Source organism: Ahaetulla prasina, chromosome 4 (assembly GCF_028640845.1).
Source record: "Ahaetulla prasina isolate Xishuangbanna chromosome 4, ASM2864084v1, whole genome shotgun sequence".
In the NCBI taxonomy this organism is placed as follows: domain Eukaryota; kingdom Metazoa; phylum Chordata; class Lepidosauria; order Squamata; family Colubridae; genus Ahaetulla; species Ahaetulla prasina.
In genome coordinates this window covers 21,016,668-21,036,126 of record NC_080542.1, presented here as the reverse complement: position 1 = coordinate 21,036,126, position 19,459 = coordinate 21,016,668, and the positions used below count along the sequence as shown (strand labels likewise).

The 19,459-nt window shown below is 42.6% G+C and overlaps 1 protein-coding gene across 1 annotated transcript in view; it reads right to left on the bottom strand.

Annotated features, from left to right (window-relative positions):
* Positions 1-2,050: 2,050 nt before the first annotated feature.
* The window catches only part of ZG16 (zymogen granule protein 16), a 20,113-nt gene continuing 2,704 nt past the window's right edge, over positions 2,051-19,459 (bottom strand). Inside the window, exons 4-6 of the mRNA XM_058182577.1 lie at positions 6,243-6,298; positions 6,015-6,147; positions 2,051-2,408 (exon numbers count right to left, since the gene is read on the bottom strand). Coding sequence (XP_058038560.1) covers positions 2,051-2,408; positions 6,015-6,147; positions 6,243-6,298 — 547 coding nt within the window. The remainder of the gene's footprint in view (positions 2,409-6,014; positions 6,148-6,242; positions 6,299-19,459) is intronic.

Sequence of the window (19,459 nt, the reverse complement as noted above, 5' to 3'; positions counted from 1 at the left end):
ATGCTGCATCAGCATTTATGTAGGCTTCTTCTTAAACATATGAGGAACTGTTGCAGGGATTGGGTATGTCTAGTTTAATGAAAAGAAGGACTAGGGGAGACATGATAGCAGTGTTCCAATATCTCAGGGGCTTCCACAAAGAAGAGGTCGGTCAACCTATTCTCCAAAACAAGGGTCTCCAACCTTGCCAACTTTAAGATTTGTGGACTTCAACTCCCAGAGTTCCTCAGCCAGCTTTGCTGACTCTGACTCTGGGAGTTGAAGTCCACAAGTCTTAAAGTTTCCAAGGTTGGAGACCCCTGCTCCAAAACAGGGGTCTGAAGGTAGGACAAGAAGTAATGTAGGGAAATTAATCAGGAGAGAAACAATCTAGAACCAGGGAGAAATTTCCTGACTATTAGAACAATTAATCAGTGGAACAACTTACCTCCAGAAGTTGTGGGTTATCCAACACTGGAGGTTTTTAAGAAGAGATTAGAGAACCATTTGTCTGAAATGGTATGCTGTAGGCTTTGCTGTTTGAGCAGGGGGTTAGGCTAGAAGACCTCCAAGGTTCCTTCCAACTCTGTTATTCTATTCTGTTCTAAGAGTGAATGGATCTACTGGCTGGTGATCCTGTGGGATGGGAGAATCCACCACTTGCAGACCTTAACAGCACTATTTGCTAGTCTTATGTTTCAGACTAATCTCTGTTCACATGAGCCATGCATTTTATGCATGTAAAGAAAAAGGGAAGAGGCTTCATCCAGAAAGCTATGGACATCCTTTCAACTTTTTTGACGGTCCCTCGTACCAGGGGTGTTATAACCGGTTCTGTGGGCGTGGCTTGGTGGGAGGGTAATGTGACTGGGTGGGCGTGGCCAACTTTTTTTTTTTAACTTTTAAAAGCGTTTTTTCTACAACCTCTTTGGCCAAAGAGGTTGTTAAAAAATGCTTTTAAAAGGCTCTGATGATCCCAGCTGAGCCAAGCTATCATCAGAAGCTTTTTTTTTACTTTTAAAAGCATCTTTTTGGCCAAAGAAAAAATGCTTTTAAAAGTAAAAAAACAACAACCTCTGATGATCGTGCGGCTCAGCTGGGCATGGGGGGGTGGGCAAGGATTTTTGCTACTGGTTCTCTGAATCACCCGCCGCCATCGCTACTGGATTGGGCGATAAGGTCCGAACCAGGAGCATTTCACCCCTGCTCCAAATTCTTCATTCCATGCAGAATCATTTTTTTTAAAAAAGGGTGGGTTTGTACATCACACCAATGCAGAACATGATATTTTGGTTTTGGCTCATGTACAGGTAGTCCTCGACTTACAACTATTAATTTAGTAACCATTTGAAATTACAGCGGCACTGAAAAGGTGACTTATAATTGGTCCTCGCACTTTCGACTGTCATATCATCCCAACACATGATAAAAATTTGGGCAATTGGCAACTGGAACCTATAATAATTCCAGGGCCATATGATCACCATCTGTGACATTCCCAGCTGGCTACCGGCAAGCAAAGTCAACAGGAAAAAGTAGATTTCCTTAACAACCATGTGATTTGTTGAACAACTATATGATTCACTTAACAACCAAGGGGAAAAAAGATCATAAGATTGAACTTGACTTAACAACCACCCTGCTTAGCAATGCAAATTCTGGCGTGGTCATAAGTCAAGCACTACCTATATGTCAACACAACCATTGTTGCTTAGTCAAAAAAATCGGCTGAAGTAAGCCAAGGCTTGGGTGCAGTGCATAAACTCATTCATCTTCTCACTAGTTTTAGAAAAACAGCATCATTTTTATCCTTAAGACCTCCAAAGCAAAGTCTAGGCCAGATCAGATGGTGGTAGCTTTTCTTTCCCTTCCTTTTCATGATAAAAGAAGGGTGGGAAATATGTCGGAATAAAAAGTTGTTTGGGTTTAGAATGGTTTATTGGTTTAGTATGTATCCGTAGAGAGAGCGAGAGCAGGGGAGCAACAGGGCAGAGGAGGCTAGTAGCCTTGGATGCTGAAGGAACTTACTACACTGATCTCACTGATAGCAGAAAAGGCTTTCTGCTGCCTTCTACTCTACTCTTTCTTTGTCCTCTTGTTCCTGGACCTCCTCTTTACAGAGGCTGCAACCACCAGAATATTTATCCCAGTGGAATCCAATGGCGTTAATTACAGAACTGGAACGGCCACTGATGTAACGCAGAACGGTGTTTGGGAAGAGCGGTGCCCCACTGAAACTGATTCCATCATCCCTGCCGAAAGAAAAGTAGCGCCCCTCGTCAGTGACGAAGACCACTTTGTTAAGATAACGGTTGTATTTCCCAGATACTTGGATGATGGACTCCCTTGGGTACAGGAAGATTTCCTCCAGATCTCCTGAAGTGCCACCGACGTAGTTACTCCACTCCTTTCCATAACGGACCTGAAGTCTGGAATAAATAAATAGGATCTTGGTTCTCTTGGACCAGTTTCAATCTGTGTAGTATGAGTTTCCAGATTAGAATCATATTATTACTGATAAAAAGGCACCTTAGTTTTCTTAATATATTTTCTCTGAGAAGAACAATGAGGAAAAACAGGGAGGTTAAAAATTGAGGATACCTTGGTAATAACTCCTCTTAAAATTCTGTGAATAATGTGAAGACAACTGCACAATGAAGCTTTTGTTTGGACTTAATTACACCTACACTGATTAAAGAGTGAACTGGCTTAATGATGACTAAACCTACACTGGGAACAGTGTTTATTTCCAAGAAGTGTAGAAATTATCCCTGCACTGTTAGAAACCTTTCTCTGAAAGTGTGTTTGCTCACAAATTAAACCACACAGGTTATTCATTTCATCTGGCACTGTACATCAAAGTCTGGCTGAGTAATCCTAGAGTTACTCTGCCATGTGAAAAAACATGGATTGGAAGAACAGCCACTAACAATTCAAAATGAAACCACAAAATAATCTAGATGTGTGTTTTTCAAGCTTGGCAACTTGAAGACGAGTGAACTTCAATTCTCAAAATTCTGGGAGTTAAAGTCCACGCATCTTCAGGTTGTCAAGCTTGAGAAACACTCATCTACACCTTAGTAACTTTGGGATAAAGTTAGATCAAATCTAACATAAGGAATAATAATAATGGCTTGGAAGTTGGGACTATTTGAAGGACTCTCTTTTCCCAGTCAGATTTATCCAACCCATCAGAGCAGGGAAGTATGGAATGCTTCAGGTCTCCTCCCCTAAGGAGATCCCTCAAGCAAGACCAAGAAGAAAGGCCTTCTTCATGGTGGCTCTAACAATGTGGAACATCATCCCTGTGAGGACAAGATCAACTCACACTTTACCATTCTTTCAGTAGGCCCTGAAGTCAAGGTTTTGCCAACAGACCCGGGCCCCCCAAATTGGGATGGAGTCTATCAGTGTCTTATTTGATTGTGGTCATCTGTGGGTGGGGGTAGGAGCTTTTTATTATTTTTATATTGGCCTTTTATCTTTGAAAGCTCCTCGGAATCACTGAGACTGAGTTGGATAGCCATATAGATTTTCTTAAATAACCAAGACTGAGTATCCCACTTCAAAGTTGAATTTGATAACAGAGTAATTCAGTTTCAGATCCAGCACCAAGTTCTCAGAACCAAAGTTTTAATATGACATAGCCTGTTATCTTTCTGGACTCACCAATAATCAACAAGCAAAAAAAAAAGGATATTAATATAGTAACTGTGGAAGGAAAAAGAAGAAAAGGATAACCAGCAGCAAGGTAGATCACTCAATTACAGCCAAGATGGGTCCACTGTTGGAAGACCTGAACAATGGATTAGGGACAGAACATCATGAAGAAAACCTACTTATGGCGTTGCTAGGTATCACACCAATGTAATGGCACATAATCAAGTCAAGTAATCGACAGGCAATATTTTCATAATCAAGGTTTAATCACTATTCTGCTATGTACAAAATTGATTCCAGGGCTATTAACATGGACATCCAAAAATTGGAATACTGACAAATGCAATTTTTAACAATTGTCCATGCAACTGATTCAGAAAATTTCTAAAGCCTGAAAAGGAGTCACAATCAAACTGAAGGAAAACAAAAGTTACCCTAAAACTCTTCTCTCTTCTATATGAACAGAGAAGATCTGTAGAAAGCATAACATAACATAACAACAGAGTTGGAAGGGACCTTGGAGGCCTTCTAGTCCAACCCCCTGCCCAGGCAGGAAACCCTACACCATCTCAGTCACATGGTTATCCAACATTTTCTTAAAAAATTCCAGTATTGGAGCATTCACAACTTCTGCAGGCAAGTCATTCCACTTATTAATTGTTCTAACTGTCAGGAAATTTCTCCTTAGTTCTAAGTTGCTTCTTTCTTTGATCAGTTTCCACCCATTGCTTCTTGTTCTACCCTCAGGTGCTTTGGAGAACAGCCCGACTCCCTCTTCTTTGTGGCAACCCCTGAGATATTGGAACACAGCTATCATGTCTCCCCTAGTCCATTCTTTCATTAAACTAGACACACCCAGTTCCTGCAACCGTTCTTCATATGTTTTAGCCTCCAGTCCCCTAATCATCTTTGTTGCTCTTCTCTGCACTCTTTCTAGAGTCTCAACATCTTTTTTACATCGTGGCGACCAAAACTGGATGCAATATTCCAAGTGTGGCCTTACCAAGGCATTATAAAGTGGTACTAACACTTCACGTGATCTTGATTCTATCCCTCTGTTTATACAGCCCAGAACTGTGTTGGCTTTTTTAACAGCTGCTGCACACTGCTGGCTCATATCTAAATGGTTATCCACTAGGACTCCAAGATCCCTCTCACAGGTACTACTATTGAGCAAGGTACCACATATACGGTACTGGTGCATTTCGTTTTTTTGGCCTAAATGTAGAACCTTACTTTTTTCACTGTTGAATTTCATTTTGTTAGATAGCGCCCAATGTTCAAGTCTGTCAAGATCTTTCTGTAACTTGAGCCTATCTTCTGGAGTGTTGGCTATTCCTGCCAGCTTGGTGTCATCTGCAAATTTGATGAGTTCCCCATCTATCCCCTCGTCCAAGTCATTGATGAAGATGTTGAAGAGTACTGGGCCTAAAACAGAGCCTTGGGGTACTCCACTGCATACTTCCCTCCATGTGGATGTAATTCCGTTGAGGACTACACGTTGAGTGCGGTTGGTCAGCCAGTTACGAATCCATCTGGTGGTGGTGCTGTCTAACCCACATTTTTCTACTTTATCTAGTAGTAGGTTATGGTCTACTTTATCAAATGCTTTACTGAAGTCCAAGTAAATTATATCGACAGCATTCCTCTGGTCTACTAATTTTGTCATTTTGTCAAAGAATGCGATAAGATTAGTCTGGCATGATCTGTTTTTGACAAACCCATGTTGGCTTTTGGTTATTACTTTGTTTGCTTCTAGGTATTCGGTGATTCGTTGCTTGATTATCTTTTCCAGAATCTTCCCCGGTAAGCAAATATCCTTATGTTGACATTTGTTTGTGCACACATCCTATATGCAATGGTGTAACTGAAACCCTTCCTCTTTTTATATGTGTTGTGTATACAGCACATGTAAAAAGGGGTGGGACTCTGGTCACATTCTGTCATTCCTGTCATCTTAACCTCTTTGACCCCTTTCTTGAGCTATCCCTACATATACAGTACACTTTAGATTTTATAGACTGATTGTTTAATTATTTTTATAGTTTTGGAAATGTAAGCTTCTCAGTGTCATTGATTGAGGTACTGTTGAAATGGAATAAGTCAAGAAATAGACTTCTGTTTATAGTTATGTTGGATGTTTGGATTGCAAAATGCTTTTTGTTGTTTTAATTGTTTTATTAATTCTGGAATTGTTAAGTCAACCAGAATCACTGAGATGGGCAGCTATAGAAATTAAATAAACAAATCTGATCTGCTTCCCCACAAAATTGTGTTGACACAATAACTTTTAATTTCCATCAACCCAAGCACATCTTCCTTTCTCGGCATACATAATCCTGAACTACAGCCCTCTCAGCCATTCATGTACTTACCCCACAATGTAATTACGGCTAACCCGGATCCTTAAAGCTGTCATGGCCCCCTCAAGTTGGTTCCCAGAATGAGAAAAGCGGCTTCCACCTTTGCCCCCATACTCGCCAGAAAAGGAGGAAGTCCGCGGATACTCTGAAATAAGATGGAGGGGAGGAGAAAGGGTTGAGCTGTGGTAGGGCAGTGGTAATAGACCCACTCATTGTGGAACAGCCTTTCCTTGAATTTACCTGCATGGAGGGTGATGCTACATGACAGGAGGAAGATGATGATGAAACAAGGCTTCCTAGAAAGACAGTTGTGCATAAAATCAATAAATTACATTATTTTTATTATTACAGGTGGTCCTCAACTTAGAGCCATTCATTTAGTGGTTCATCAAATAGCACTAGCACTTAAGACTTATATACCGCTTCACAATGCTTTTACAGCCCTCTTTAAGTTGTTTACGGAGTCAGCACATTGGCCCCAACAATCTGGGTCCTCATTTTACTGATATGGGAAGGATGGAAGGCTGAGTTAACTTTGAGCCAGTCAGGATCTAACTCCTGGCAGTGGGCAGAATTAGCTTACAATGCTGCATTCTTTTGTTTTTAAGTTTTTTTATTCTGAACACATTAAAACACAAGAGAAACATACAACATTTATATACATATCACTGTTTCTTATCAGCTATTTCTTACTATTTATACATATTTTAATTCTGTCTTATTTTACTTTTATATTATCTATCTTCCTTTATTTCATCTACATTTTACCCTGTTGTTCAATTTTCTTATCTTTCCTATTTTCCAACCATTCATACCATATACACCAGACCATCCTCTTTTACTTTGATTTCTTTTGTGAGTTTATCCATCTCTGCACATTCTAGGATTTTCTTAATTATATCTTCTTCTGTTGGTGAGTTCTCCTTCTTTCAATTTTGCACGTAAGCTATATGTGCTGCTGTTAATATGTGTAGTATTAAGTACTGTGTATCATTTGTATAGTTTTCTGTTGGGATCCCTAATAAGAATTGTTCTGGCTCTCCCTTTATTGATTCCTGTATTATCTCCTCTAACCACTTTTTGATTTTAGCCCAGAATTGTTTTGCTACCAGACAGGTCCACCAGAGATGATAGTATGTGCCATAGTTACTCTTACATTTCCAACACTTTGGTGAGTTACTAGGGAACATCTTTGCTATTCTAGCTGGCGGAAGATGCCATTTGTGAAACATTTTCATCTGGTTTTCCTTGTATTCTGTCGATATTGTCAATTTCATGTTTGTTCTCCACATTCTAACCAATGCGCCCTCACAGCTTAAAGTTATAGCAGCACTGAATAAAGTCCTCGCACTTACAACCCTCACAGCATCCCCGTGGTCACGTAATCAAAATCTGGAATCTTGGCAACCGACATTTATTTATCACATGGTCACATAATCACCATTTGCAACCTTCCCAGGAAAGTCAGTAGGGGAAGCCAGATTTGCTTAATGACCATGTGATTCTCTTTACAACTTCATTGATTCATTTAGCTGTGGCAAAAAAGCATAAATTGGGTGTGACTCACTTAACTGCCTTGCTTAGCAGTGGAAATTCTGGTCCCGGTTGTAGTCGTAAGTCAAGGATGACCTGTATATTGTGAAACTGCCCTTCTTCCCATAGTAGCAGCCATACTTCCGATCTGCTCGTTGTATTTCTTACAATACCTCCATGGGGTGACCCAATGTTAAAAATTGGATACAGAAGCCTTAATATTCCTCATGCCCCAATTTTCGCAGAGGAACGGAGCTTAATGGCAGGGCCTTGAAATCCAATTCTAACATTGTCTCTGCAAATCCCAGATTGACCTTCTCTTTCCAAAAGGCTGCTGTTATAAAGAACTCTAAAGCCACTGGGTTATAAAAAGCGTGACTCCTTAAGGGTCACCTGCATCAGCACAACTTTCAAGATTTAGGAAGTTTCTCCCCTATTAAATATTTTATTAAATTTAGAAACCATCCAGCTCCCTCTACCATCGAAGTAACCCTTAGAAACTTAGACTAGGGACAGTGTATAAACTTTTCACCTAGATTGGTAAAAAGACATTGTCGATTTCCTTTTGTTATATTAAGTAGGAAAAAAACCTAACCCTTGTCCCATTTCTTACTTACATTGTGGCCAACCCAGTCCCAGGTTTGGAGATCTTTGGCTATCTCCTGCAAAGTCCCCTAAGGGGACCTTCAAACTGTTTTATACTGTTTCCAAGGTATGAATCATCTTATCTTGGGAACATGCCTGCTGGTTCAATATCATATTTTTTTATGGATTTCTTGGGTTGACATTTTCCTGGAAGTCACCCAAGGAAACCACTCTCTCTCTTTCCTGGCTGCCTGATCTGGTGGCCCCTTCTAGGATAAGGATGTCCTTGTGACCAACTTTGATAAGGATTTTCCAGCTGAAGGGCTTATGAACTGGTTTGATGGAAGCAATGCTTTGAAATTGCATATAAATTATTAATAAACTGAGAAGACCCGCAGATTACCCGAGGAGGTCCCTATTGGACCTGAACGGGTGACTTAGCTGGTCTTCTTTGATCAAATGTTTCATATATATATTTAAAACTTTCGTGAATTTTTTAAAACGAGAAAGAGTAAGAGAAACAAAAATAAACAGTTTAATTCAGAATTTATTCAGGGAAGGTCTGGAAGAAAGATAAAATGACGGATACCTTACAAATTAGAGGTAAGAGAATACTCTAGAGCAGTGATGGCGAACCTTTAAGAGACTGAGTGCCCAAACTGCAGGTCTCTTATCTCATCTGCGCGCACATGCGCACGCGCACAGCAGCGACCCAAAGACCAGCTGGCCGGTGGGAGGCAGGGCATCACAACACCGGCAGCTCTGCAGGAGGCGAGATCTTTTTCTTTTGCGAGTTTCTTTTACAAGCAACGGTGAGAAATGCCACGGAGAAACACAGTGCAGCTGAGCTGAGGCGACAGCACACATGCCCACAGAGAAGGTTCTGAGTGCCACCTCTGGCAGGCGTGCCATAGGTTCACCACCACTGCTCTAGAGCAATGTTTTGCAAACTTAGCAATTTCAGCTCCCAGAATTCATTGCTGGCTGGGCAATTCTAGAACTTGAGGTCCACCTATCTTAAAGTTGCTAAGGTTAAGAGGCACTGCTCTAGAGCACAAAAAACCACTCCACAGAAACTTTTCCATACAAAGATTGCACTCTACCAATCTACACACATGAAGCCAAAATCCTAGAAATTCCCCCCGCCCCCCTACACACATGAAGCCAGATTCCCCCTAATGTAGCAATTCTCCTATCCTTAGTGGTGAAGGCAGTATCTGACTGGTCTTGATCTTTTTGTATGTCAGATGCTGTCAAGGGACAGGGCAAAATAAACTCAGGTGCTGGCCATTTTGTAGGCAGGTTGTCCTGTCGTATCTTTTTTGGATATCACAGTAATACCACTACTTTGTCATGGGTTCTTTTAAGCATTCTCAAGTTACCGGGCTCCAAAACATCAGGTTACTAGCTAATGCATACACAAAGACTAGTACTCATTGGTCTCTCTTCTACTCTTTCCTTTTTCTGTTGTTCTTGTTCTTGTTGTTAGTTGCGAAATCGTGTTCGACCCATCGCAACCCCATGGACAACTTTCCTCCAGGTCTTCCTGTCCTCTAACATCCCCCCCCGGAGACCATGTAGGCTCACACTGACTGCTTCATAGTGATTCCATCCAGCCACCTCATTCTCTGTCGTCCCCTTCTTCTTTTGCCCTCAATCTTTCCCAGCATTAGGCTCTTCTCCAGTGAGTCCTTCTTTCTCATTAGGTGGCCAAAGTATTTCAGTTTCATCTTCAGGATCTGGCCTTCTAGAGAGCAGTCAGGGTTGATCTCCTCTAGGACTGATTTGTTTGTTCGCCTTGCAGTCCAAGGGACTCGCAGGAGTCTTCTCCAGCACCAGAGTTCAAAGGCCTCAATTCTTTGGCACTCAGCCTTCCTTATGGTCCAACTTTCACAGCCATACATTGCAACTGGGAAAACCACAGCCTTGACTATATGCATTTATACTATCCAGGGTGAAATGCTCCCGGTTCAGACCAGATCAGCCGATCCGGTAGCGATGGCAGCCGGTGATTCAGAGAACTGGTAGCAAACTGTCCCCCTTGTCCATGCTCACCCAATCACCTGGTCGTCCCCTTGCCTACTTTTTTCTGGCTTGTTCACTTTTCCTGCCCAAATGGTAGGAATAGGTTGTAAAAAATGCTTTTAAAAGTAAAAAAAAAAAAAAAAAGGCTCTGACGATCACAGCTGAGTCACACAATCATCAGAACCTATTTTTAACTTTTAAAAGCGTTTTATAGGCTGAATAGGTTGTAAAAAATGCTTTTAAAAGGTAAAAAAAAAGATCGCGCACCACAGCTGATCATCCCCCCCACGCGCTGTTCTACTTATCCCATGCCTCCTTTTGGCGTGCACTGCGCACACGCCCCTCGCATTTGGTGCATAGTGCGCATGCGCAGCCACTGAACCGGTAGTAAACCAGTTCAGATTTCACCACTGATATTATCAGCATTTGACTATACACTATTCCTATTTCTACTATACCTTTATTCTTCCAACCAGTATTCCTTATAAACCCTACTACTGGAGAAGAGTATCTTTTACTTCCACAGATCAACACACCTCTTCCCCTGCCCTTCCCCCCAGTTGCCTCTCTGTTCAGCTTTTATAGCCAACAGTGACTATGCTGGTTAGGGTTTTGGACAGGTAAGGACAGGTGTTGGCCACTTTGTAGGCAACCTGTCATCTCAAATATGCAAACTTTTGAATCTAGTTTGGAAGTTAAGGGGCAGTCCGTGAATATACACACACCGAAAGACCTGGGCACAGCATTCTGCACCTGCCGAATAAATACATCACAGTACTCTGAATATAAGGTCACCAACAGATTATGTCCAGGAAAAGTCACAGCTGACATGACAAGTGATGATGATAACAGGTGCTACTGGCCTCCAATGGTACGGATGAGATTGTGACCTTCTCCTGTTCAAGCATTGGTGGTGGTTTTCTGAAAGAACAGTTAGAACTCCTGCTCCCAATTTTCATACCTGAGAACTATCCATCCACATGGTATTAGTGGGATATCCAAAAAAGATGGCAGGATGGATTGTCTACAAAATGGCCAGCACCTGTGCTTCTTTTGCCCTGTTAACAACCACTCAACAATACCACCACAGTTGCCGGACATTACAGGTAGTCCTTGACTTACAACAGTTCATGTAGTGACCATTCAAAGTTACAACGGCACTGAAAAAAGTGACGCGTGGCCATTTTTCACACATATGACCGTTGCAACATCCCCATGGTCATGTGATTTACAGTCGGATGCTTGACAACTGACTCACATTTACGACGTGTGCAGTGTCCCGGAGTCATGTGATCCCCTTTTGCGACCTACTAACAAGCAAGGTCAATGGGGAAAACCAGATTCACTTAACAACTGTGGTACTAATTTAAAAACTGCAGTGATTCACTTAACAAATGTGGCTTGAAAAATTTGCCCCATTTTACAACAAAAGACGTTGTGAAATGGGACAAACTCACTTAACAAATTTCTCACTTAACACCATAAATTTGGGGCTCAATTGTGGTCGTAAGTCAAGGACTACCTGTAGTTCAAAACATAAAAGCAGTCCTCAACTTACAACCACAATTGGGATCAGAATTTCTGCTGCTAAGCAAGGCAGTTTTTAAGTGAGTTGCCCCTGATTTTATGAACATTTTTTTGCCACAGTTATTAAGCAAATTGCTGCAGTTGTTAAGTGAACCATGTGGTCATTAATTTTATTTATTTATTTTATTTATTTGTCAAACACAACAATATATATAAGTATAAGCATGAAATAGCCATACAAATTGGATACAACCAAAGGGAACATTAGGACAGGAACGGAGTCTGGCTTCCTCCATTCTTTTGCTTGTCAGAAGAACTCTGGGACGGTTGCAAATGGCAATCACATCACCTGGGGATGCTAAAACCATTGTGACTACATGCCAATTGCCCAGTGCCCCAATTCCGATCACCTGACGGTAAAGATGCTGTGATGGTCGTAAGTGTAAGGACCACTCGTAAGTCATTATTTCCCCCAATGCTGTTGCAACTTTCCTCACTAAACAAATGGCTGCAAGATGAAGACCACCTTGTAGAACTTTTCCTATATTAAATGTTTACTGAAAAGTAAAACTGAGTGTCATCAGTGCATTGATACCGAATGGATTCAAAACATCTGACGACTAACTCAGTAGCTTCATAAAGATGCTAAATAGCTTTTGGACCAAAACTAATAACTTGTGGCTCCAGGTAGCACGGCTGTCATTCACAGTGAAGAGGAATGATTACTCCAGTGCTACTCCTTGAACATAACCTTAAGTGCCCAGCCTCTAAATCACGGGTGTCAAACTTGCAGTGTCACATTGTCATCGTGTGATAAATCATGACATTTTCCTCCTTTGGGGAGCTGGGGTGGGCATGGCTTGCGTGTGACGCATCTGGTCCGCGGGCTGCCAGTTTTATACACCTGCTTAAACCATGGAGTTCATTCAGGAGAATAGGGTTATTGATCTCATCAAAGGCTGCTGAAGTATCAAACAGGATCAGCTGAGTCAATACTCTCTTTTAGTCCTAGAAGGAGATTTCCAAGCAGAGCCACCCTGGTTAATTCAGTCCCAAACTCAGTTCTAGTTGGCTTTTAAATGTCCTCCAAGAACATCTGGGGCTGTACAAAAAGCATCTGTTCAAGCACTTTGCTCAAATGATGGGAGATGGACCCTGAGCCAGGAAAGGTTCTTTAGAAATGGGTGGACTGCAGGTAGTCCATGACTTATGACCATGGGGACCAGAATTTCCACTGCTAAGGAAGGAGGTTGTTGTATGACTCACACCTGATTTTATGAACTTTTCTATCACAATTGCTAAACAAAGCACTACAAATGTTATATGAATCACATGGCTGTTGAATGTATTTGTGAATTCCCCCGTTGACTTTGCTCGTCAGAAGTTGGCTGGGAAGGCTGCAAATCTGGGATGCACAATGGCCAATAAATACATGCCAGTGGTCAGATTTTGATCAAGTGACCAATGGGATACCGCAATGGTCAGATGAGGCTTGTTAAGTCACTTTTTCAGTACTGTTGCAACTTTGAGTGGTCACTAAACAAATGGCTGTAAGCCAAGGACTAGCTGTATTGTCTTCTTTAAAGCTAGCAGCATCCTTCCATCGTGCAAAAGGCTGCTTGGTTTCTCTCCCAAATGACTAAGTCAATTTCTTCTGCTTAACTCAAATAAAAGAGGATTTGCAGATGTTAAGAAAACACGTGGTAGACTTTACAGCTATTATGCATCTTGTTTATGTCTCCAGGATTCAAAGATTTGAAAACTACCCCAAACAAATTAGACCAAATGGCACACTGGAGTCCTCCATATGTATCATATCAAAATGCTGCTTTTAATATAAACTAGAGTGAGCCTGTACAGCATTTCGGTATGATTTATACCTCTACATTTGCAATGACGCATATAGATGAATATATGCAAAGTTAATGCAGATCAGCATCCTTTCTTGTCCTTCTTTAGTGATGGATTTCCTCCGTTATGGAGATGTATAAACAGAACTGATGAAGATGGAAGATAAAGTGAAGATGAACTTCATGTAAATATTCACTACAAAGTTTAAGCCCTGGTGGATTCAATGAAACAGAAGGTGGATTTCTCGTTTTAGCAAAACGAACTGTTAACGTCTGCTATGACAGAACAGGCTGTACGATTTCTCACCAGAGACGGTAAGAAAGTTGTGGCTTCTACAGGTATAGTCCTCGACTAAAGACCACAATCGAGCCCAACATTCCTGTTGTTAAGATAGACATTTATTGAGTTTTGTCCCATTTTACGACTGTTCTTGCCACAGTTGTTAAGTGAATCACTGCAATTAGTAAGTTGGTAACCCAGTTGTTAAGTGAATCTGGCTTCCCCATTGACTTTGCTTGTCAGAAGGTTGCAAAAGGTGATCACATGACCCCACAGACACTGCAACCATTGTAAGTATGGCTTTTTTTTAAATTAAAATTTTATTAGTTTTTAATATGGCATACAAAGAGAATACAAAAGTAAATAATAGGGAAGTTAGGGGAGGGAAAAGGGAAGTCAAAAGTGGGAGAAAGCAAGGGGGGGGAAAATGGGCATCGACTTCCGACTCCCTTTGATGCAGTGAAATAAGGCATTAACATCAGACCTCAACTTTTTACTTTTACATAATGAGCCATTTCTATAACAACAAACCTATCTAATTGGCAAAACCCAAAATCAGTTTTCTTTTTTTCCCACTTCAAGCACAAAGTCCAGAAGCGGTTTTCAGGAAGGTATTTGTAGTTTTTTCTTCTTTAATCAGAATTTAGCCATCTCTACTAACTCCATCAGTCTTTGCAGCCATTCATCCATTGTGGGGATTGAGGCGACCTTCCTTTTCTGTGCATAAAGTGGTCATAAGTCACTTTGTCCAGTGCCATTGTAACTTTGAACGGTCACTAAATGAAACATTGTAAGTCGAGGACTACTTGTATACATCACTCTGTATTAACACTGCTATGGTCAGAATAGCCCACTCAGTCCATAGAAATCAGGTACCTTTCCCCATTTTGAGCTGGTGTGGTGGCTCACTGGTTAAGACACTGGGCTTATAGGGTGGAGAGCTGGCAGCAGAGATTCAACACCCGACTGCCACATGACGGGGTGAGCTCCCGCTCTTGCCCAGCTCCTGCCAACAGGAGTTTGGAAGCATGTGAGTAGATAAATAGGTACCACTTTGGTGGGAAGATAACATAAAATCGCTCAGATCCGGGATGGGTTGGACACGGATTGGGTAGATCCGGACGGGATGATGCGGGCACGTCTTGAGAACATTGTTTGGGCTGAGTTTGATCCTGTGACTCCCGATGACATGGACAGGATACTGGGGAGGTTGAATGCCACCACATGTTTATTGGACCCGTGTCCCTCCTGGTTAGTACTGGCTACCCAGGAGGTTACACGAGGCTGGCTCCAGGGAATTATCAGCACTTCTCTGAGGGAGGGAGTCTTCCCAGCCTCCTTGAAAGAGGTGGTGGTGAGGCCCTTCCTTAAGAAGCCTTCCCTGGACCCAGCTATTTTAGCTAATTATCGTCCAGTCTCCAACCTTCGCTTTCTGAGAGTGTGGTGGCTTGGCAACTCCCCCAGTACCTGGAGGAAACTGTTTATCTAGACCCGTGCCAGTCTGGCTTCAGGCCTGGGTACAGCACAGAGACGGCTTTGGTCGCGTTGGTTGATGATCTCTGGAGGGCACGGGACAGAGGTTGTTCCTCTGTTCTTGTCCTGTTAGATTTATCAGCGGCGTTCGATTACATCGACCATGGTATCCTGCTGCGGCGGTTGGAGGGCTTGGGGGTGGGAGGTACCATTTTACGGTGGTTCTCCTCCCACCCCGAACCACCCCAATGAAGCCGTTGATGTGATGACTCAGTGTCTTGAGGCCGTTCGGGTCTGGATGGGGATGAACAGGCTCCGACTCAACCCATCCAAGACGGAGTGGCTGTGGATGCCGGTGTCCCGGCACAGTCAGCTTACTCCATCGCTGACTGTGGGGGGCGAATGGTTAGCTCCCAGGGAATCGGTGCGCAATTTAGGCGTTCTCCTGGATGTACGGCTGTCTTTAGAAGACCATCTGACAGCCGTCGCCAGGGGAGCTTTTCATCAGGTTCGCCTGATTTGCCAATTGCGCTCTTTCCTGGACCGGGACGCGTTATGCACAGTCACTCATGCCCTCGTCACTTCCCGTCTGGATTACTGCAATGCTCTCTACATGGGGCTCCCCTTGAGGAGCACCTAGAGGCTCCAACTGGTGCAGAATGCGGCCACGCAGGGGATTGAGGGAGCTCCTCGTAGCTCCCATGTAACACCTCTCCTGCGTAGGCTGCATTGGTTGCCAGTGGTCTTCCGGGTGCGCTTCAAGGTGTTGGTTATCACCTTTAAAGCGCTCCATGGCATTGGACCGGGATATTTACGGGACTACCTGCTGCCGACAGTTACCTCCCATTGTCCGATACGTCCAGTGCGCGCCCACAGGGAGGGTCTTCTTAGGATGCCGTCGGCTAGTCAATGTCGGCTGGCGGCCCCCAGGGGAAGGGCATTCTCTGTGGGGGCCCCAGCTTTATGGAATGAGCTGCCGGTGGGACTCCGTCTCCTCCCTGATCTCCGGACCTTTAAGCGCGAGCTCAAGACTTTCTTTTTTCACCAAGCGGGGCTGGCCTGATTGATTTTAGTATGGGGACTTTAGTGGGTTTTTTATAGGGTTTTACCTAGGTTTTAGTTTTGATAAATTTTAGCTAATATTTTAATGTTACAGCGATTGAATCAAATTTTTAAATTTGATAGTGTATTTTAAATTTTTGGGGATTCTTGTCATTTTATTGGCTGTACACCGCCCTGAGTCTTCGGAGAAGGGCGGTATAAAAATATGAATAAATAAATAAATAAACTATGCTCTGTGATGTCATGCTGGTCACGTGACCACAGAAATGTCTTTGGATAGCACTGGCTTAATGGGTAAAAAGGTAAAGATAAAGGTTTCCCTCGCACATATGTGCTAGTCGTTGCCGACTCTAGGGGGCGGTGCTCATCTCCATTTCAAAGCTGAAGAGCTAGCGCTGTCCAAAGACGTCTCAGTGGTCATGTGGCCGGCATGACTCAACACCAAAGGCGCACGGAACACTGTTACCTTCCCATCAAAGGTGGTCCCTATTTTTTCTACTTGCATTTTTACGTGCTTTTGAAACTGCTAGGTTGGCAGAAGCTGGGACAAGTAACGGGAGCTCACCCTGTTACACGGCAGCACTAGGGATTCAAACCACTGAGCTGCCGACTTTTCGATCGACAAGCTCAACGTCCTAGCCCCTGAGCCACCGTGTCCCTTCTTAATGGCTTAATGGGTACGGCAACAACTAGTGGAGTAAATTCCGCAGGGGGCTCCCTTTTACCGTTATCTCGCTCCTCAGTTAACTTCCTGCACTTGAACTGGCAGAAAACTATCCAGTCATAACATTTGCTATTTTTTTTTTATCTCCAATTCCTATCTTTGATCTTCAGGTTGTCCTTGACCACAAGTGGAGCTGGAACTTCTCTTGTTCAGCAAGGTAGTAATTAAATTAGCTGTGCAAGATTTCTTGACTTTTTCCCTGCAGTCATTAAACAAATCACTACAATTGTTAAACAAAGCATGCTCTTGGTTAAGGAACTCGTTTCCCCATTAACTTTATGGTTGAAACCTGGCTGGGAAGTTGCAAATGCCAATCACATCATCCTAGGATGCTACAGCCATCATAAATAATGCCAGTTGACTGTGGGGACGGTGATACGGTTGTAAATATGTGGACCAGGTGTAACTCAAGTTTTTTCAGTGCCACTGTAACTTTCAACAGTCACTAAGTGAATGGTTGTAAGCTGAAGACTACCTGTACAGGTAATCCTTGACTTAAGACCACAATTGAGCCCAAAATTGTTACCAAGTGAAACATTTGTTAATTTTGCCCCGTTTTACAACCTTTCGTGACTCAGTTGTTTAAGTGAATCACTGCTGCTATTAAGTTAGTAACATGGTTGTTTAAATAAATCTGGCTTCCCCATTGATTTTGTTTGTAGGAAGGTCACAAGTTCACATGAAACCATCATAAATACGAGTCAATTGCCAAGCCTCTGGTGGCTCAGCAGACTAAGTCTGTCTGTTATTAACACAGCTGCCTGCAATTACTGCAGGTTCAAGCCCCACCAGGCCCAAGGTTGACTCAGCCTTCCATCCTTTATAAGATAGGTAAAATGAGGAGCCAGACTGTTGGGGGCAATAAGTTGACTTTGTATATAATATACAAATGGATGAAGACTATTGCTTGACATAGTGTAAGCCGCCCTGAGTCTTCGGAGAAAGGCGGGATATAAATTCAAATAAAATAAATAAAATAAATAAATAAATAAATAAGCATCTGAATTTTGATCACGTGACTATGTGGATACTGCAATGGTCCTAAGAGTGGAAAATGGTCCTAACCGTTAGTGCCATTGTGATTTTGAACAGTCACTAAATGAACTTGTTGTGCTCTGCCAGCAGCCTACATAGCTGGCAATGGAATCAGACAGCAATGAGGCTGAGTTGAGACCAGGGCCATCGGGAAGTGAGGTGCAGACTCCAGAGCTCCAGAGCCTGACAATAGTGAGGCAGAGGAACAGGAGGAGCCTGTTCCTAATGCACACATGAGAAGAGCTGCCAGAAGGCAAGAGCAGCTCAAGCAGAGAGGACAACTCAGGAGTAGGACCAAGAGATGATTGCCCCCCTCCGTAAGGCTTAAAACAGACCAGCTTTGTTTCAGCTTTGCCGGAAAACAACGTTGTAGCCAAGTCTTCTGCTTTGTCTACGTCTTTGTTTTTGTGGCTTCTGGATGTTTGCCAGGAAGGGCCTTTGACAGTTTGCCTAATTGGACTAAGGTTTGTGAGATAACTGAAGAATTTGTGTTGGGAGGCATTTGTTTTACTTTGAGTTGAACGATGCTGGAAATCAAGTAATTCCCAGCTATACGAATAAAGTTTGTTTTTCCACGGACTAAGTTTATTACTACCTACTTGGGCCTGGGTCACAACAGAACTGTTGTGAGTAGAGGACTACCTCTACATTATAGCCTCTGTTTTAGTTTGCTATTGAATGGCATTATCTTCTTTTGTATGTGGAAAAATCGCAGAGAAAATCTACCCATGTAAGTTGCTAAGCATTGACAATGACTTGATGGCACAAATTCAATCAATCAATGCCACCAGCCACTGCCCACCATCTGCCAATAGAATGATGAAAGGGAGACAGGGCGGGAGCAGAGCTTGGGCAAGCGATGAGTTTTGACAGACGATCACAGTGCCTGTCCAACTGAGCCATCCAACAGGAGACCAAACCTGTCAATCAAGGAAAAAAACTGCTGGAAAAAAAGGGATGGAAGCGCCCATAAAGCCTGAAAAATCTCACCAAATAGCTGATCATTGGCCTGAGGTTGTTGCATAATAAAATGGGACAGCTGGCTCTCGCTAGACCTGGCAACACCACCTCTCTCTTTTTACCATCCAATACAAGCCAGCTTGGTTTGATATCAACTTCAGAGCTTTTTCAAATATCTAGTTTCTCCTAGGCGTAGAAGCAATCCACAGCTGTGTCTTTCAGAATAGCTTTTTTCATCCTCTGCAAATCCTCATATTGCAATGAAAGAACAGGGAAATGCACCAGGTTTTCCACATCCTAAAACTACTTAAGGGAGAAATATTGATTGATTGATGCTTTAAAATCAGCACTGATGCCTGGCAATTGGCTGGAGAAGTCTGCCTTAACCACTATACCAAACTGG